This window comes from Podarcis muralis, chromosome 7 (genome assembly GCF_964188315.1).
Source record: "Podarcis muralis chromosome 7, rPodMur119.hap1.1, whole genome shotgun sequence".
NCBI lineage: Eukaryota > Metazoa > Chordata > Lepidosauria > Squamata > Lacertidae > Podarcis > Podarcis muralis.
In genome coordinates, this window is record NC_135661.1 from 82,535,793 (window position 1) to 82,556,372 (window position 20,580).

General features: G+C 44.4%; 2 protein-coding genes across 3 annotated transcripts; one reads left to right on the forward strand and one right to left on the reverse strand.

The window, feature by feature from the left end:
* The first annotated feature begins 17 nt into the window (after positions 1–17).
* Positions 18–2,249, forward strand: BLOC1S3 (biogenesis of lysosomal organelles complex 1 subunit 3). The gene is made up of 2 exons (XM_028742203.2): positions 18–138; positions 1,430–2,249. Exon 2 carries the CDS (start codon positions 1,441–1,443, stop codon positions 2,014–2,016), a length of 576 nt encoding a protein of 191 aa, XP_028598036.2. The 5' UTR covers positions 18–138; positions 1,430–1,440; the 3' UTR covers positions 2,017–2,249.
* A 549-nt stretch (positions 2,250–2,798) lies between these two features.
* Positions 2,799–19,875, reverse strand: LOC114602131 (galectin-4-like). Of its 2 annotated transcripts, XM_077932246.1 has the most exons (11): positions 19,539–19,875; positions 18,464–18,552; positions 14,514–14,709; positions 11,902–12,021; positions 10,586–10,636; positions 9,118–9,165; positions 7,560–7,583; positions 7,367–7,396; positions 6,298–6,386; positions 4,267–4,432; positions 2,799–3,429 (listed from the first exon to the last, which is right to left on the reverse strand). In XM_077932246.1, the coding sequence occupies exons 1-11, from the start codon at positions 19,563–19,565 to the stop codon at positions 3,286–3,288; spliced, it is 984 nt and encodes a 327-aa protein (XP_077788372.1). In that variant the 5' UTR covers positions 19,566–19,875; the 3' UTR covers positions 2,799–3,285. The 2 variants fall into 2 exon arrangements, with proteins under 2 accessions (XP_077788372.1, XP_077788373.1); XM_077932247.1 differs by lacking the exon at positions 7,560–7,583.
* Positions 19,876–20,580: the final 705 nt, after the last annotated feature.

Here is a 20,580-nt window from a genome sequence, read left to right on the forward strand (position 1 = left end):
CCGCCAGCGCGCATGCGCTACGTGCTGCTTTTTTGTTTTTTTAACCTCCAAACATAAATCGAAGCGCTGCTGCGGCACGTGATCCGTCGGTGTCACGTGACCAGCTCAAAGGTGGAGACGCTTCTTCCTGATCGAAAGGTTGAGTTTGGATTTTTTTTGGAAGGGGGGTATGCCGTACGTAAGGCAGGAGGAGCAGTATTAATAATAGCAGCAGCTGCATATACTATATATATATAGAGAGAGAGAGAGAGAGTGTGTAGCTGCAGTTTTGTGTGCATTTACTTCAGGATAAAGCTCCCTTGGAGCTAGTGGCGCTTACTTCCGAGTAGGCATCCGATGGGTTAGGCTGTGAGAGAGAAAAGGGAGGGGAGGGCAGGGGAGAAGAGGATGGGGGGTATTGCGGCTGGTTCTGCAAGGGGGTCGCACCTTTGCTTGAGCTGGGGTGGCAATGCATGCATTTTAAAGACTCCTGCATTTTATGGGGCTGGACTAGATGAAACTTGGGTTCCTTTTCAACTGCACAGTTCTCTGATTCTATGAAGTGGGGCGGGGGGTGTTGACGTTTCCTATCTGCATTTAGCACCTGAAGTACACACTGAGCAGCCACACAGGTAGCCTGGCCACAGTCTTTCTCGCTATCATCAACATCATCATTATTATTATTATTTTGACAGTTGCTTTATCGTGCCCAAGGCAACCCAGAGCAACTTAAAACTATTTAAGTGAGACGTATGGTATCTCACCGCTGCGGTGAGATGCATTTCCATTTAAGTTACAGTAGGCTTTTACAAGCAAACAGTTTAATAGATATAAATTAGCAAATGCTACACAAATCTTGTTTGTGGTGGTGTGTTAAAAGTAACAACCCTGGGGTAACCCGTGTGAGAGGATTGGGTAATGGTATGCTATCGGGCTGCTGGCATTGTGAGTGTGGAGGAAGTTTCTGGGCGAACTTCCAGGAGCCACATTTCCACGGTGGGCAGAGTGAAAGTGAGAGGCATAAACAGAGTTTGAGGACACCTTCCAGCTGGACAAAAGGAAGATGCGAAGCTATGATGTGAGAGGCTTGGAGGGGCACATTTGCCTCCCAGGTCTGAGGTTTCTCACCTCTGTCTCCAGCAGTGATTAGATAGCTGTCCCTGAAAAGATGACAAAGAGGGGATATGGAGGGAGCCACCCCTCTTATGTTCTCTCATCTGACAGTACATAGATGGAACTAGCTCTGGACATGGAGGATTTGTGGAGCAGTTCCCTCATTTTTTATATAGCCGCCGCCGCCCCCCTCCATCAACCTCCCACATCAACAGCACTGTCTGTACATCCTATTCTTAATTACTGCTCCATAATGGGATATAATCAATTGGGGTTATCCTGGTAGGTTTATCTCCATCACAAATTCTAAAAATTGAAGTTGCTTTTGTTTCTTTAGGTAATGCAAAAATGACCACGCGGAGGTACAAAACTGTTGTTCAGGGAGAAGCCTCAGAGACTGATTCAGAGGAAGAGGTTTATCTGTCCTCTGTACCCCAGGCTTCATGTCCCAACCTTTCTGGCGTAAAAATTGCTGGGGAGGCCTCTGAAACAGATGAGGAGGAAGATGCAAGCCCCTGTAGGCCGAAAGCAGAGCCTAAATTGATCGGCACGGACTTGCCTCCACTGATTGTTTTCAGGAATGAGGATCTGGGGTCCCCCACAGCAGTTGAAGAGAAGCCTGCCCTTCGTATCAGACATCGCGGCCGCTACAGCACTTTGCTACAGCAGAAGCTGATTGAGAGTAATGCCCGCTTGTACTACGATGTCAGCAGCACCGTCAAACAAGTGTACCAGACTGCTATCAAGGAGATTGGGGCCATAACTGGACAGTTCAGTAACTCCCAAAACGGCATCATCAGCGCATCACACAACATCCGGCTTGTCCTGGAGGACTTGCGTGCTGTTGCAGAAAAGATAGACATCATCACCAGCTGCAACCTGCTGCCTGATATCCAGATAGAGCTACCTCCAGTAAACACCTAGCTGGTTCTAGAACAATAGCTAGCCATTTAACTGCTTTTTGCAGGCAGTTAAAGGTGTTGAGAGAGAGAGACTGCTCCATCCCTGGCCATAAGGTGCAATAAGAAACTGGAATAGAAGTTTGACTCAAAACTTTTGATGCCTAGTGTTTCAGTCACACTTGTATATCCTGTAATAATCTTGCCTAAATAGTCCAGCATGGTAGAGTCAAAGAAAATTAAACTGCTCTTGATAAATCTTTTGTTGTGCTTCAATGTATATTGAATTTTTAAAGCTAATGCTTACCATATTTATACTTGCACCAGCATCTTAAAAGCTTCCATTTCATGTAAAGAAAAAACCTAGTCTGTCTGTCCACACATACCTCTGTTCATTTGTGACATGTGAATAGTCTTGAGAAAGAGCGGGAAAGCCTGCCCACCTACAGACATATTTAATGTAGATGATTAAGCAAGTACAGGGTGAGTCCTTTAAAAGAGGCCCCGCGAATACAGAGTACACATGTTCCACGGGGCCTCTTTTAAAAGATTTTGCCCTGTACAAGCTTGTGATCCATCATGATGGTGGTGGAACAGGACTGGTTTGAAATTAGTTGTGTCTTTATAAAACACAATCCTCTGAATACAGAAGGCTGAGTATTTGTGGAATTCAATGAGAGAGTTGTGTTACACCTTGTGTGAGCTTGTTTCGTTACTTCATACTTTTGCAGGTGGTTATGGAGTCTGCTCAGACAAAAATAGCACAACTATATAGAGTATCATTGAATGCTGCAGTTTCAAGTATCATTCCATCTTTGTCTTCATTGGCATTTATTTTTCATCAAGGAGGCATATGAGCATAATTTACATAACCGTAAAGTATGATTAAGGGTACAAGGGAAGAAGTAAATGATTATCTGAATTTGAGACAAAAAAATTCTATCTGCTGTCCAGTTAGTAAAATCTCCATTCAACATCTTTATTCAACACCTGTATATTTGCCTCAGTACCAGAAAAAAGGGTTTTAACAGATTTCGCAAGCATGGCTTCCCTACCCACAGGTATCCCACAAGGTTACCACATTTTTTTCTGCAAGAGAACCTTTCAGACTATAATTCCCAGGGTTCCTTGTAGGGAAGCCATAATAGTAAACATTAGCCTTGCAGGTCAGGTATGCCTGACGTGGTTTGAAGCAGCGCTGATCCACAGGGGGGAAAGGCACTACAGAAACGTATTTGCTTTTCTCTTTCAAGATAACTTATTTAAAATGTTGTATAAGAAGAACAGAGACTTGTCAGTACTGCACACAGGAGAGGGTCACATCCCCAGCTATTTCCAGGTGGTCCACCTGTCCTGAAGGGATTCGATGTGTATAATTGAATATCGCAATTCCATTCACAGTCACCTGATAGTTATTCTTTAGGTTGGTGATCTCCATCTAGTGGTAGAAAGTAAGAAAAGTTTTATTCTGAGTTTTCAAACCATACTAATCCACACACAACAAGAGGCATGGAGCAGGTTTTATCCATTATATCAATTTTATTAGGGTTGCCATACTGTTGTTGAGGGGTTTTGGTTTTTTGCAGAGTCACTTCCGACATGGGTTGCTATACATCTGGATTTTCACAGACATCGCTGTGATTTCTGTCCGGACACTGTTTCCGACTGCCAAATCCTGGCTACGTCTGGGAAATTATGGACGTATGGCAACCCTAATTTTATACCAGTTTAATGATTTCCTAAAATGAAGCAGTTTGTTCAGAGTGCCAAAAATCCTGTCAGATGTATAGCACTACTATATAAAAGTATAGCGCTCTGGTCCCAAGAAAATCCAGCCCCCTACTGGACTAATTAGGCTAATCTGGGGAGGGGGCAATCTCTCCCTTCTTAGCTGCTTAAAAGGCATTGTTTGAGACAGAATGCTGGAATTGATGGTCTGATGTGGAAAGGCAAGTATAAGCCAGTAAAGTGGCTGTAGGAATATAAACACTGCTTTCCTTGATCAGGCCAAAGGTCCTTCTTCATGTGTTTTCACCTGCACATGAAGAGCAGGAGGAAGTGGCCAGTTCCTCTCTGCTAAAAGGGCAGGGAGCAAGGAGAGTGTTGGAAGGGTCTTTCCAAGATCAGCTGTTGAAACTAATAGCTGCCACAGAATGTCAGAAGCTTCTGTGTAACCGTTTCAACCTAAGTTGGTATTGCTGATGAGGTGTGCCTTCTGACAAAGATCTGAAATTTAAACCAGTGCAAATGCTCATTCCCCAAAGGTATTTCTTACATGGAAGGCCTGGCCAGGGGAGAAAGGCATGGCAGGCAAGTGCCTCTCCTCAGAGCCCCAACTGCCATGGATGAAGGTGTTCCGGACTATTGCTCCCTCCTTCAGTCGGGGGTTGATGTGCAGGGCGATGTTACCGCTCATTGTGTTTTTCAGGTTCACATGGAATCTGGGAGGAAGGAGGCGACAATGCATATTCCTGGGGTCTCCAAAATGATACAACACGACTTTTAACCCAGCATAGATCTTAGAGAACCAAGTCTTCCTAATCCTTTGCAAATTTAATGTAGCTATTGAGTGGAAGCAATACAGAAGTTTCCCCACTTATGCACGACTGCATATATGCGCATTGCCGGGATAAAGATAAATCAATTTAAAGGGCAAAAAGAGCCTAAGAAGAGCAGAAAAACTGCAAAAATGACATGAAAAGAGCAGGAAAATGGCTAGCGATCCAGGAGCCTTTGCACAGACCTTTGAGGGCATTTCTAGCCAAAAGGTCTGGAATTTAAAGCTTTGTGTCCAAGCAGGTTTTCTTTTTTGTCCCGGTGGTTTCCCTAGGGAAACCTGCGCTTTACTGCTGATTACGGCAATCAGGTTTTCTGCAGATTTTTATTTGCTCTGATTCAGCAGTAAAATGCGGATTTTCCCTGGGGAAGCACTGGGATATATATATATAAAAACCAACATCACTCTGACACACAGCTTTAAATCCCAGATCTGTGCCTGAAAAGGGCAATGTAACAGAAAGTCTGGATAATCTTTTTAGACCTGAGTCTTCCCTAGATCAGATTTGTATTACCACACTGGTACCATCCCTTTCCTCCAATATACAGTGGAACCTCGGGTTACGTACCGTCCTCTTTACGAATGCTTCGGGTAACGAGCTCCGCTAACCCGGAAGTAGATGCCCCTAGTTGCAAACGTTGCCCTGGGATGCAAGCGGAAGTCGCGCGCCCACGGTGTGGCGGCAGTGGGAGGCCCCATTAGCAAAAGCGCGTCTCATGATAAGAACAGTTTCGGCTTAAGAATGGACCTCTGGAACGAATTAAGTTCGTAACCGGAGGTACCACTGTACTCAGGGTGGCATCTTTGAAGATTACTTTGCCTTGCCCTATGAGTCTCTGGCTCAACATCATCCAGTGAGCTTCATGGCTGAACAAGGATTTGAACTCTCCGGCCGAACCAAAGTGCTCACCACACTGGCTCTCGTTATTGTCCTCATTTGCAGGAAAGCAAACCTGCACCTAGGAGCCGCAGGTTGACCTAGAAGCTCAGCTTCTGCTGCATGTGTGAATATTATGAAATCAGCCACCCTTCATGACACTTGCATGTCGTTCCCAAACAACGTCACTGCCAATCGAGAAAGAAAATTACTCTGAAAGAAAGAAATATTCTGGAAAAACCACACACAGCAAAGGTAAACTTAATAAGAAGGCAGCAAAATAAGATTCAAATGTGATAGGGAAGCGAATTAGATTGGTTGTATCTCTGGAACCTGCAGACATAATTTGACAGATACCATATATACTCGAGTATAAGCCGACGCAAATATAAGCCGAGGCGCCTAATTTTACCACAAAAAACTGGGGAAACTTACTGACTTGAGTATAAGCCGGTTCACCACACCACAAACCTCCTGGTGGGCCGGAGTGCGTGCACATGCGCACACGGCAGAGGGGGCTTCTCTCTCCCCCCCAGCCCCTCCCACCCCCCTGCCTAGCTAGGGTGCTGCCGAGATGCAGAGGCTGCTGGCGGCAGCAGCGGAGTAAGAACAAGCAGCCCAAAAGGGCTGCTTTCGGGCTGCTCATTCCTCCGCCGCTGCCAACAGCGGCAGAGGAGGAGGAAGGAGGAGCAGCCCGAAAGGACCCTCACTCAAGTATAATCTAAGGGGGGGGGGGCTTTTCAGCATAAAAAATGTGCTGAAAAAGTCGGCTTATACACAAGTATATACGGTACTTTCTGATTGGCTTCAACTTCATTTGATAATTGAATGTAGGAAGTTGGTGCATAATATTGCCCCCTCTGCTAACGCACCTGTTTGCGTGAAAAGGCACATTCCCCACAATTGTAATCTTGCGGAACTGAGTGAAATTCCCCGGGATGGCAATGTGGAATGGGACAGCCTGGAAAAAATAAGAACACGGATTCAGTCCTTCATCAAGAGAAGCAAGAAGACAAAGCAGAAGCTGAAGCCACCCAGGAAGCTGAAGAATGTTCCTCCATTCAGAAGTCAGCACAGGTGGATCTTGATCTATCAGAGGCTGAAATTCGGTAGGCTGGTTGCAACCAAAGGACACAATTTACAAGTCAGCTGTGATCACTCTTCCTTAGCCCTAAAATGCAAGTACACCATGAACTGCTAGAACCTTCCCACACTGTATCTCTACCCTCCAGCCCCTATTGAAGCAGGGAGAAGCAAGGTGCAGTTTAATGCCTCTGATTATGAGGCGCCTCTAAACACCCAAAAAATGGACTAGTTTCTTAGTTTTTAGTTGCATCCTTGCCTTTGTGCCAATATATATGCAAATATCAAACGTCATTATTTCTATTTTCCTTGTCTTTTCTGAAAGAATATACACATCTTCTTGGTAGTGTTATGGGATCTCTTTAACTTGTCATAGCTTATGTCTTAAGGGGAGATGCTGCTGGCAGGCAGAGCAAATCTCTTGATTATATTTGCAGCCTGGTTGCCTCTTGAACTTGCTTACTTAGCCTTTTCTTTCATTGTGCCCTGCCCAGACCCTCTTTGGCTGCTGTCTGCTCTGCTGCCTCTTAACACTCAGCTTTCCCTAATCTAACTATGCAACCTATGTCTAGACTTGGCCTGATGCCTGTACAAGATCAGACCAATCCGTCTTGACTAAGCGTCCTGTCTCCCAAGAGTGGACAGATTCAGGAGCTTCAGGGGAAAAAATGCCACAAGAACACTTCATATAGCCAAAAGGAGATGCATCTGTTGTGTGGGTGTGTTGTAAATTATATTTGGGGCCTACAGGCTGCCAATTTACCATCTTTAATCTATGTCAAAAATGAGCAGAAATTTCTAAATTTATCTATGATGGAGGACCAAGAAGCATAGAAAACAGAACACCAATATACTCACAGGATTGGACAAAGTTATTCCACTGTTACCCTGAGAAAAGATGAAGAAACAGAAAAAGTGAAAGGCCTTGCAATAATAATACTGTATAGCAGAACCGAAAAGCATCAAAATTCAGTCTAGACCGAACCCCTGCAGTCCTGCCTTATCTAAACTAGGTAGACTACAATATTGCCCCAGATTTTAACCCACACACCTGGGCCGTCTTCTTCTTCCTTGTCTGCAAAGAATGAAAAGAAAAGCAATCATTTAACTTACATAGAACTATTGTTTGTATTAATTTTTTGTTTTGTTTCAGGGAACACTTGTTGAACCCAGTGAATAGGTGGAGCAATCAAATGTCTCCAGAGTTGTCCACTAACTAGAGAGAATGTTTCACTGACTAGTCTTGCCAGTGCTTTTTTCCTTTAAAAATGTTTGGGAGTATTCTCATTTTCCTACTCATGCTGAAATACTGCCCCTTAGTGAGACCAAACTTAGATTCACAAAATGTTTAGGGGTATGTGTACCGCTGTGTCCCCCCAGAAAAAAAGCCCCGAGTCTTGCTTTTTGATTAGTCAGTTTAAGTAAACCCCCCCCCCTAAATATAATTTTAAATGTTTTCTTTGCAAGGGCCCTGCATGAAATATCAGAATCTACAGGTAAAGGTACCCCTGCCCGTACGGGCCAGTCGTGTCCGACTCTAGGGTTGTGCGAGCCAGCACCAGCGCAGCACACGGAAACGCCGTTTACCTTCCCGCTATAAAGCGGTACCTATTTATCTACTTGCACTTAAGGGTGCTTTCGAACTGCTAGGTGGGCAGGAGCTGGGACCGAAAGATGGGAGCTCACCCCGCCGCGGGGATTCGAACCGCCGACCATGCGATCAGCAAGTCTTAGGCACTGAGATTTTACCCACAGTGCCACCCGCATCCCCATCAGAATGTATACTAAGAAAGAGATGAAAAATCATCACTCTGGAATCTATGAATACTCCAGCTTCTTCTCATGTAACATCTCACCATAATTCTTAACCCAATTCTTCTCCTAATCCTCACTTCCTCTCTGCAATCCTGACTTGCCAGAGGGCGGATCTATACGTAGCTCAGTGGGAGGGAACAAAACTCTTCCACAGTCTCATTATTTTGCAGGTAGGATTGAAAACGCATACCAGAAAATTTAGGTTTGCACAATCAAAGTGGATTAAGCACGTGGATCAAACGGCGTTTCCATGCGCTGCTCTGGTTCGCCAGAAGCGGCTTAGTCATGCTGGCCACATGACCCGGAAGCTGTACGCTGGCTCCCTCGGCCAGTAAAGCAAGATGAGTGCCACAACCCCAGAGTCGTCCGCGACTGGACCTAACAGTCAGGGGTCCCTTTACCTTTACCATGTGCTTGGTTTGTTTTTCTGTTCTTTTTCTAATATTTCCCTACAACTGTTTTTCATGTTGTATATACATTGATTTAAAAAAATGGAAGAAGAAGAAGAAAGTCCCACAGATTTCAACAGGATTTATTCCCAGCCAGGTAACTGAGTATAGGAGTGCAACCTGTGGAACCTTCTGCCTGGAAAGCATGTATCTTTCAGTGGAAGCTATGCCCTACTTCCACTGAGCTCTGGGCCTTCCCATGTGCCAACAGGATTCTGCTGTTTTGCGGCAACCACAACAAGTCACCATTGGTGAGTGGATTAGGGTGCCAGGTTGTGCCTTAGGCCTCCCATCCTTTAGCCCAGTAGTTTATAGGATCTGAGAAGTTTCCACGAAGCTACTCACAGAAAATGATGGCTGCACAAAGTTCGGCTGAGCAAACATACCACCAACCTGAAAAGAAAGAGATGTATCATTAAGGGAGCATTAACTTTTGCACTGATAGAAGGATATTTAGCGTTTTGATTCTCTTAGCTCTGGGATGCAGTTTCAGCATTATTATTATTATTATTATTATTATTATTATTATTATTATTGCTTCAGGCAGAGGTCACTTTAGTGCTGCTAACACAGTCATTTGACTTCAACCCCAGAGGCGCACTCTGTTGGTATGTTTGAGGACTGAGGAGGGGATATGACAACCCTGGTCAAATATCTGGAAAGCTGTCACAAAGAAGAGGGGAAAGACTCATTTGCTCCTGGGAATGAACGAGATCTTAAGTTACAGAAGGGTAGACTTCAGTTGAACGTTAGGATAAATTTTTTAATGGTCAGAGTGGTTTGACAAAGTGGTCTGCCTGTTCACTGTGCATTTGGACACCTCTTAAGATATCGTAGCAAAATTTTGCATGATGTTTCTTGAGATCAAGGCACAGGGTTTTGTCTGTTTGGATATAGCTAGATGTCATTTTGAGCCTTTCAAGAATGATTTCCGAGCAACGCAGGGTATGAGACCACTGGTTACGTATATGGGGTCATGGGGCTTGCACTTACTGGAGGTCTACAAGTTGACGTTAGGCAGCCTTGTTCTAGGAATGCTTAGTGCTGAACAGTGGAGAAGGCTGGCCCAGATGATCTGCACAACAGGTGTGGGGACCCTTTGGTCCTCCAGATGTTGCTGAACTATAACTTCCATAATTTCTGGCCACATTTGCTTGGGAGTTGTAGTTCAGCAATATCAGGGAGGCAGAGGTTCCCTCCTCCTAGTCTACAAGGCTCCTTTAACAGTGAATCTGTGATTGGCTTCCAAGAATTAGGGAGGTAAAGGTTCATTGTGAACACAAACAGGATTCTCAGCTATTTTCCCCCAGTGCACCATGTGCTAAACAGCCATGTGACTAGGTCTTCAGAGGGTGACCTTGAATAAGTCACTTATTTCTCCGTTCCAACCCGGAAAATGGGAAAACTAGTGGCCTACTTTGCAAGGAGTTATGAAGGTGAATGTAGTACAGTGATACCTCACGTTACAAACTCCTCAGGTTACAAACGGTTCAGGTTACAAACTCCGCTAACCTGGAAGAGTTACCTCGAGTTGAGAACTTTGCCCCAGGATGAGAACGGAAATCATGTGCCAGCAGTGCAGTGGCAGCAAGAGGCCCCATTAGCGAAAGCACACTTCTAGTTAAGAACAGTTTCAGGTTAAAAACAGACTTCCAGAACAAATTAAATTCATATCTAGAGGTACCACTGTAAAGCACTTTGTGCATTGAAAGTGCTACATAAATAACCAGTACTAATCAATCCCCACCAGCCCCAGCCCCCCACTAGATTTGGAAAGCAAAGAGATGCAATCAAACTAAGGGTTTCTACTTACTGTGGTGGCTGTCACAACATTGTAAGCAGGAGGGGTGTATGGAGGTGGAGGCTGAAACACAATAAAAATACGTTTGGAAATAAGAACTATTTTTTTAAAACAACAACAACAACAACAACAACTTGCCCTTCTGGCACTGTCTCTTTTCCCAATTTGATCCAAAAGCCATCAACTGCCACCTTAAAGTGATACATCCCTTAGTAAATATATGAATGAGTAAATAACATTATTGGCTTCCAAAGCAAAAAAAATTCCTTTTTTATTTGTTTGCTTCTGAAGCAAGTTTGCATTTCTTATGCCCTCTTAAGATTAAGTATGAGCACACAAAGCCACTTTGTAATAAGTCAGATCACTTATCCAGCTTGGCCCATTCTGCTTACTCCAGCTGGCAGCACCTTGGGTAACAGGGCCATGAGACTTCTGGTAGAATCCTCAGAGATGCCTCTCACAGTTCTCTTACCTGATATTTGAAAATTTGAAACTTAGCATTATTGGTGGCGGTAGCTTATTTATGGAATGCCTTCTCTGAGAGGTCTGCCTGCTGCCTACTTTCTTATACTTCACGTATCAGGCAAAGGCTAATCAAGAAGAATCTTAACCCTGCTGATCACCTTGTGATATAAAGCAAAATCTTCTGTTTCAAATATTTGTGGGTACTGTAAAATCAGTTTCAAGAACTGGCAAAGACGCACAGCAAGTACGTTTTAAAAAAATAACTTACAGAACAATCCTAATGGGACACAGGGTGTGTGTGCGTGGAATTCTGTCAAATTCTGCCAAGTCCCAAAAGCTTATGCCAGGCAATACAGTTGAAGGTTTATCTGGGGTCACAAGGAGGCTTGGGATCCTGTACACCCACAGCCTCCTCTGATAGAGGCTTGGCATGCCACAACACAGTTCATCGTTGGTCTTGCCACCGCTGGTGTAGCAATGGCAGAGCACAACACCGATGGCACTTACGTTTTCTGCCACCACGAGGAAGAAGAGTCCGTCTGCAAACCACCCTCTCTGGCACAGAGGGAGGTCTGCAGCATCCCTCCCCAGGATTGCGCCCCAAGAAGGGTAAGTTGTTCATACAAATTCACTGCATCTTGTTTCTAGTGTTCAAGCTCGCATGAGAACCGCAACCACAAATGTTTTGTCTCTTCCGACTCCATATGTCACCAGTTGCCAGCACCTCATTTTAAAAATTGAGTGACACATTTCTAAGTGTTCTCCTTTGATTTGCAAATGGCTGCTACCCACATTACAAGGTACATGATCCACCATGGTAAGCTGAAATTGGAGGAGGTGTAAGAGGTGAAACTACAACTCACATTAGTGCCTGCAAAGCTGATGCAGTTCAAAGAGACATCTCCATTGATCTGCAATGTCTGGACCTCATGGAAAGGAAGGCGGTGTCTGTACTCCAGGAAGTGGTTGCCATTGACGGATACCTAGAATAATGGAAGGAGGAGGTGAGATTAGTTCTTGGGAAACAAGAGGCAGAATTTGTGCTCCTAATCCAGGGGTGGAACTTGGAGGGACAACCTAGTTAAGGTGTTGGAGTCAGTGAGTTGAACTAGATTATAATCAGAGTAGACTCATCGAAATTAATGGAACTAAACTGACTCTCATGTCCATTAATTTCAGTTGTCTACTCTGTGTAGAACTACAATTGGATATAAGTAACTCTTAGCATTTAACTTTATTGTTATGAGTCTGGAGGAAGTTGAGGAACTGGTTAGGCGAGTCCCTTTGAGACGAGGCAAGATTTTGTGACATTTTGCCTCGCCGGAACCCACCGATGCTGCTGCCACTTCATGGGCAACCCAGGTAAAGGAGGAGGAAGAGGTGTAGCATGGCAGCGCAGCACATTCCCACTTCACCTCGGGTGACACAACGCGACACACTGCCCCTGCCCTCCCCACTATGACGAGATGGATTATATTTCCATTCAAATCGATAGAAAAATGGCAGGTGCAAACGTTATGCAAATCTGTGTCTCCTTTTTTGGTGGTGCCCACATGGCCCCCCTCCTCTTATGGTTTCAAGATTTAATAAATAGAAACATTTAGAAAATCCACTGTCAAGTTTATTTCTTAAAGGTTGTTTGAATAAAAATATTATAAGCATAAATACATGATTATACAGACTACAACAATCTCTTTAATGGCTTTGATTGACTGATGTCCTATGTTTGTTTGGCTTCTCTCTTGGCCTAGCTGCTTAAAACTGAATGACAGCCCACAGGGAGACAGTTTGGTGAATTGTACTGGACGCCTCATATGATCTGTGACGCCATGGTTTTCCCAGTAGTGATGTATGGAAGTGAGAGCTGGACCATAAAGAAGGCTGATCGCCGAAGAATTGATGCTTTTGAATTATGGTGCTGGAGGAGACTCTTGAGAGTCCCATGGACTGCAAGAAGATCAAACCTCTCCATTCTTAAGGAAATCAGCCCTGAGTGCTCACTGGAAGGACAGATCCTGAAGCTGAGGCTCCAGTACTTTGGCCACCTCATGAGAAGAGAAGACTCCCTGGAGAAGACACTGATGTTGGGAAAGATGGAGGGCACAAGGAGAAGGGGGCAACAGAGGACGAGATGGTTGGATAGTGTTTTCGAGGTTACCAGCATGAGTTTGACCAAACTGCGGGAGGTAGTGGAGGACAGAGGTGCCTGGCGTGCTCTGGTCCATGGGGTCACGAAGAGTCGGACACGACTAAACAACAACAACACCTTCTTCTTGGAATAGAATTCCACCCTTGTTCTACTTCACCCACTAGGTGGTAAAGGTAAAGGTAAAGGTACCCCTGCCCGTACGGGCCAGTCTTGCCAGACTCTGGGGTTGTGCGCCCATCTCACTCTATAGGCCGGGGGCCAGCGCTGTCCGGAGACACTTCCGGGTCACGTGGCCAGCGTGACATCGCTGCTCTGGCGAGCCGTTTACCTTCCCGCTAGAAAGCGGTCCCTATTTATCTACTTGCACCCGGGGGTGCTTTCGAACTGCTAGGTTGGCAGGCGCTGGGACCGAGCAACGGGAGCGCACCCCGCCGCGGGGATTCGAACCGCCGACCTTTCGATCGGCAAGACCTAGGCGCTGAGGCTTTTACCCACAGCGCCACCCGCGTCCCTTCACCACTAGGTGGTAGCAGCTATCAAACAAAGGGGACTTGTGAGGCAACCCATTCAGCAGAACTCACAGGTGAAGCATTTCTTCTGTATTTTCAGAAGCCTGGCCCTCCTGAAACAGAAGGCTGTGCCCACACTTGTACAAGCGTCACACCCCTCAGCATGAAAGTATGCACAGAACCCCCTAAACACTTCACTTCCCAGACACGCTTACTGTGGTTAGGGATGGGCAGATAAATCCATTCAAGTTTCTGCAGGTTTCTAATTCTTCCAGTCCTAAATTCATTTCTCCACAATTTGCATATCGGTCTGCTCATTTCTGTTTTAAGTCCTCATGAGAACTCATTGCAGCACCGGGCCAGCCTGCACAGCTCTTATACAGCCTTATATATTTCTTCTTCACTATCATCATCCCCTGCCAAATTGTTCTCGTCAGCCGAGCTGCAGCTCTAACGGGAATGCGGCGGGAGGGGAAGGAATGGAGAAGCATATCTCTTACAGAATCATAGAACTGTAGAGCTGGAAGGGACCCCGAGGGTCATCTACTCCAACCCCCTGCAAAGCAAGAATTGCAACACGAGGCTCCCCATCCAATATGAAACCATACCCGACCCTGCTTAGCTTTGCAAATGTGCTAGCAGCTCTATTGCTGCACCACTATGGGGCCAAGCTTCTGCCGGCCTAAACATAAAGCCAAGTCGGAGTCCATGCTGGAGATAAATCTTGCACTTGCAAATTATCAAGTCCTTCCCCTGCGAGACACGAAGGGGCTGCATGGTAGACAGCGAGCCGGAGCAGCTTCTCCAGCCTCCTCACCTGATAGCAGTGGCTCTTGACGTTGATGATCATCTCAAAATAAATATTTGGCTGGAAAGGCATGTTGTAGGCCCGCTCCTCAGCTCCCCAGCGGCCGTGTTGCTGAGTATTGCACACGACGACTCGGCCTTCGTCGAAACGGGGGTTGAAGTGGAAGGCGATGTTGCCGTTGCCGCACACTAGATTGACCGAGAATCTGAAATGTGAGGGGATGGTGGGGCTGAAGTTCAGCGGGAAGAGATGGGCAGGTGGGCTGGTTGACCATGACCACACCTGCAGGGAAAGAACTGAAGAGATGAAATGGAGGGGAGAGTAGGGGAAAGGGATGATTCGGAAAGAGGAGGAGCCATGGAGGTGCATAAAAGATTGTGTTGTTTAATGAGCTTTAGGCTGCGTACACACCTTCTCTTTAAAGCACAGTCCTCTCCCCCAAGAACATTGGGAACTGTAGTTTACCCCTCAATGACCTAGAATTTCCAGCACCCATAACAAACTACAGTTCCCAGGAGGTTCTTTGAGGGCACTTTATGTTAAGTTGTGAGTGAACATATCAGACGACACAGCGATTCTTCAAACAGCTCTTCTTTATTCAGAGGCCACAACAGAACTGAACTGAAGGGCTCAGTCAGCCTGCTTATATAGAGCTCCAGTACAACGTTACTGTAGCAACTTTCTAAAACTATCCAATCACTGAATGTCACTTTCGATCCTTCATTTGCATAAAAACTATCCAATCACTGAACGTCACTTTCGATCCTTCATTTGCATAGCTATCTACAGTATCCCCCTGCTGGCTCAGGGTGAGAACTTCAGTACATAACACTTTAAACGTATGGTGGACCCAAAAAAAACCCAAAAAAAACCCACACACCTGAAGAGACTGGCAAAAAAGTTATATTCCTCAACTAGCGTCATTGTCCATATTTGATAATCAAAATCCTGGTGTTCCTTACATTTTTAATGGTGGCAGCTCGACGGCTGATAAGTACTGGTAAAACTACTCTAGGATTAACGTTATCCAGGTGGTATGCAAACATATGGCAAATCGATTTAGTTGAAAAGTTAACGGGAAGATTGAAGGCTATGGTTTTTTAAAAAATGACTGACATAGTTTCGTTTCATTTCATATGTTAACAGAGCTTAGTCACACGATAATTCCTCCATCAACCCATGGAGAGACTCTCTAAGTTAACCTACTGGACTTCACACAGAAGCACCATGCTTCTGTTTTAGGATAATGTTTGTTAATTGTATGTTCAGAAAGCCAGTCAATAAAAATATTTGCCAAAAAAACCCAAAAGTATGCCACTTCAAGCCACCCCTACCATTCTGAGTGAATAACAATATATATAGCCACATGCAAAATAAATTACAAGGCTTTGTTTTAATAACTGTGCATATGTTGTGCGATTTGTCATGCTTGGGTGAGAAAAGTTCCATATTCTATATACCAATTGAAGGTACAGGGACCCTGACCACTTTTGCTCCTGTCCACCCTATTTTGTTTGTTTGTGTGAAGTTCCTTTCGGCCTAGTGAGGACCCTCAACATGGCTCACAATATTAATAAAATAAGAATAAATTTTAAAATAGCCATTTAGGCTGGGATCCCCAAATAGCTACTTTTGACGCACTTGAAGGGATGGGGAAGCTTAATGTGGTTTCTGCCTTTTTAATAGATCTTCTCCCCCAAGCTGCCTCATGACATAAACCATTTCTGAGACTTCCTACAGTTTCAAAAGCGGCTCGTTGTGTGGCAGGGTGCTATTCAAGAAACAAAGTCCTCTTTGGTACCAGGAACTAGTTTCCTGCTTCTTTAGATTAAAGTCATAAAACTTTGTTTAAAAAACAAACAAAAACCCAACAACAGTTTCATTATATAATGCTACAAAGCAAGCCTCTCAACAGCACCCTCACATCGGTATCTCCCTCACACAAGAAAGGCTTTTTTGAATGATTCTCCTTTAAAATAAAATAAAAATTTACCAGTTGCTTGAAAGCCAGTTGTGTGAGGTAAATTACCACAAAACACTTGAAGACCATTCTATGGTTGCTTATGCCAGCATCCCTACTCCCATTTACCACCAGTAATGGGCAAAGGTGTAGGTGGGGGAGCTGCCATATTGGCAGCCATGAAATGTTCTTCAGGCGGTTTTGCAGAATTTACCTCACGTGTCTGTATAAGAACAGCACCCCATTACTAGGGGCTGGTTTTCAAGCAACTGGTAAATTGTTGCTTCTTTTAAAAATGAAATCCTTTACTATCAAAGGGATATAATTTCTCCACAGAAATTAGCGTCAAGTATCATGAGCTATGCTATATACAGTGCCGGCACCAAACAAGATGGCCTATGGGTATTTTGAAGTGTTCACTGGAATGAGCCCTAAATCCTTAATCCTGCTGCTCTTCCAGCAGGTACAATGCCCTCCTTTACAGAAGACAGTCCTCTGTTTGAAGGGAATTCTGGTCTAAACCCTGTTTAAAGGCCTTTTCGGTGATGGCTCCCCATTTGTGGAATGCTCTCCTCAGGGAAGCTCACCTGGTGCCATCATTGCTTACTTTTAGGCACCAGGCAAAAAAACATTTCTTATCACCAGACCTGTGGCTTTGAATTACCCGTGGCCTAAAACATTAGATTAGAAGAATGATTTAGTCGTGCCTTTTTAAAATACTAATGAGTTTTAGCTTTTTCTGTTTTGCTTTATGCTGGTTTTGATGTATGTGTTATCTATTTATTTTTGTAAGCTGTCTGGGTTACGTGTGTGTGTGTTACTAATAAGTTTAATTAATTAATCAATGATAAAAAACAGCCACTAAGGAGACCTTGCAGGGGCCCATCAGCAATGAGCACCTGGGAACAGGTAGGCACACAGCTCACCTGCTCACAGTCCTCACCACTATAATGAGAGCAGATGTATTGAACTTTTAAAAATAAAATTATGGTACACAGATTTCTCTAACTTAGTTATACTCAGAGGAGACCCACTTAAAATAGTGAACCTACGTTAGCCTTGTCCATTAGCTTTAATGAGGAGGACTAGCATTAGGTACAACCCAAGATTTCTGCACATTTCGGGCAAATCTGTCCCCTGGGGTGACATCTAAGTGACCACCCTAGCTAAAGGAGAGGGGTAGATTAAAAACTGCACCACACTTTCAGGGGGAGAAAAATGTGGGTCCCTTGTGGGGAAAACTACATGTTTTTGCCTGCACATTAGTACCTGGAACCAACCCGGTTTGTGGCTAAATACTGGTAAATTGTAATATTTCTACTGATATTCTTAAAATCAAGAATACTGGTAAGAGGGTAGGGCTTGATGTAAAACCCTCCAAGTTTGGGGGTAGACCACATCAGTATGGGCGGTGAAGTCCACTGCAGAAGCAGCTTATTCACTTGTGGTGAGCAGCTAAAAATAACGATAGTAAAGGCTGGATGGGAGTTGTGGCTTTAATCGTTCTGGAAACTATTCCAAAAGGAAAACACTGCCCATGTTGTTGTTTCTCCTGGTTCCTTGTTCACACAAATATATTTTGTCCCCTGAGGCACAATGCAAATGACACCTCCTCTAATGTCAACATGAAAGCTACCTAGGGCTGGGCAAGTTATTATGGCACCTGAGGCAGGAAATCTCACATCTCCCCGAGAGTAAAAATCTCAATAAATATAAAAGTAAATAAGAGGTGATTTTAATGCCTGGTCTTGACGACACCCAAAATTTCAGCCGCCTGAGGCAACCAAATTACTCTGCCCAATGCTAGGGCTGTTCCTGACAGAACAACGTCATGTTAAATGCAAAATGTGAGGCACTTTCTGGAATTTGGGAGAGCAGGGGAAAGTCAGTGAAGAGGAAGGAGACGGAAAGACTGTAAAAACAGAGAATCAAATGTGAGGGGAAGGTATTGATGAGGCGGGATAATTATCAAAAGGGCACAAGTGGAAGCAGGACAAACCTTTTCACAGAAACCCGGACTTGCCCTTGGATTACAATCATCTTCCCCTCAGCCAGACCCCCAAAAATGGGGCCAGTAAAGGGAACGCTCTGTGGGGCAGAAAAAAGAAAAGAAAAAGGTGGTCATCTGCTGGGTCCCTATTCCCCAAACTCAAGTATAATCTCCCCAGGCGTTATATATATCTGAATATCATTGGTGTGATAAACAATGGAAATAGTCTTAAAAGTCCTGTTTTTTAAACACACATTTTTAGCTTAAGGCCCCAAACTTGGTGGTGGGGACATTCTGGGCAAAGATTTGACTCAAATTTGGTAGTGCGCAAGGAGTGAAAGACCTCAGGGGCAACTTGGATTGCATTGACTGGAAGGCAGCAAAGAGTCACAACCACTTTAAATTTTGCCTTGCTTTTTTCTTCCCATGCCTTTGGGTTGAGGTAACATAGCTAAGGTTATTGAGATTTATCCCGATACGCTTCCACAGAGCTAACACGAAGCTTAGGCGATGTCTGGTTTTTACTGAGCATTTGTTCCAATTTGTTTATACTACAATGAGCACCCATCTCAATTTGCTTGTGGGAAGCTTACATGTCTTCTCGCTGCTACTTCGTTCACCGCATACCTTTCAATGCATTTCCAAACCACAAAAAGGGCTCTTCTTTGTTAAGCAGATTTATTGCACTAGGGGAACGGAGCCCTTCAGTCCACTTTAACTGTGCAAACCTAAAGTTCAGGTAGGCACTTGAATCTCTCCCACAAAACAGTGTCAGTCCAGAGGAATCCAGAGAAATTGAGGAGCTGAGCTTTCCCCGTTACTTATCTCCCTGCCAAGAAAAGCCTTATCAGCTTCTGCATTTTCTCTGGGGTTTTTCTGTAACTCAATTATCCTTGCAGCAGCTCAATCCTAGCTGTAAGGATGCACATAGAAAGCTTGCTGCAAGGAGACAGGGAAGGGCTAGTCAGATCTCCCGGCTAGTTCATCCTTAGGAGAGACACAACCTCTTAGAAAATGTCTATGCAGCCTTCCTGACCACCACCTTCTCAAGCTTTCCCCTCTTACACACACTCTCCACACTCACCGGGTTTAAAATAGGCTGCAAAGCCATCTTGGAGCTTCCTGGATCTCAGCACCTGGTCTTTCTCTTTCTATGCCCTTCTGAAGGAAAAGGAAAAGCTTGCCAAAGCAGAATTAAGTTTCGTTTCCTCAGAAAAGTAGGCGGAGTACAAAACTGGCCGCTGTTCGTTCTTTTATCAAATGGGAATAAAGCTATTATCAGGGACCCAAAAGATAGCAATCAACCTGCTCCAACAACACCGGTTACCGCATATTTTTCTGGCACAATACATTTTTTTACAACATGAAGGTGCAGCAAGGGGAGGAGAGAAGGGTTATCTGTTGAATTTTTTCCTCTTCTGCAGCCATTAAACTGAAATACAGAAGCAGGCAAAGGTTTACTGTCTGTTAGCTCATATGAGAAAGTTCTGTTTAGGGACTGGGTGTGTGTAGAATTCTGTTTAGTTTGTATCTGAAGGTGAACTTCGTACTTTTTGAGTCAATACATGATCTGAAACACAGCCATCCTTTGAAATTTGGACTTCTCTGAATTTTGCAATGCAGTTCTCCAACCAAGTAATGTGCTAAAAAATGCAGGTACTGATGTAAAGGTGCACATAAAATGCTCATCATAGGGACAATAACATACAAAATGCATTCTATTAGGGGAAACTGGTTTGTAAAAATATGTATATTTTGCATAGAAAAAAAGGTGTGTATTCGGACTAAGCACTAAGATGTGGACGGATATTCATGAGGACTTTTTTTTAAAGTCACAAACTGATGTGGAAATGTCTGACTGGAAATGTGAGAAACTGAGAGAAATCAAAATTGACAGATTTGCCCATCCAAACGCCTGTGTGAGACAAATTGGGTCCTCCCTTAAAGAGGGCACATATTGTGGTGAGACCTGGACAACCTGTTGTGGGTGGGTACAGTTGGTTAGCCACAACACCCGATTGGTAGGTCCCTCAAAGCTGGGTACAATCTGGCCAATGGGACGCAGTCTAAACAGTTTGAGGGACCTATTTATGCACATGCACGTGACCCATAGCTTCCTCTTTCAG

What these genes read in the sequence shown, in the direction of transcription:
- BLOC1S3 (XM_028742203.2), top strand. Translation starts at nt 1,441, where the DNA reads ATGACCACGCGGAGGTACAAAACTGTTGTTCAGGGAGAAGCCTCAGAG.
- LOC114602131 (XM_077932246.1), bottom strand. Translation starts at nt 19,565, where the DNA reads ATGGCTTTGCAGCCTATTTTAAACCCG. An exon ending in TCAAGAGCCACTGCTATCAG is followed by an intron (nt 12,022 to 14,513) that starts GTGAGGAGGCTG and finishes CCATTATTCTAG; the next exon opens with GTATCCGTCAATGGCAACCA. An exon ending in TCAGCTTTGCAGGCACTAAT is followed by an intron (nt 10,637 to 11,901) that starts GTGAGTTGTAGT and finishes ATTGTGTTTCAG; the next exon opens with CCTCCACCTCCATACACCCC.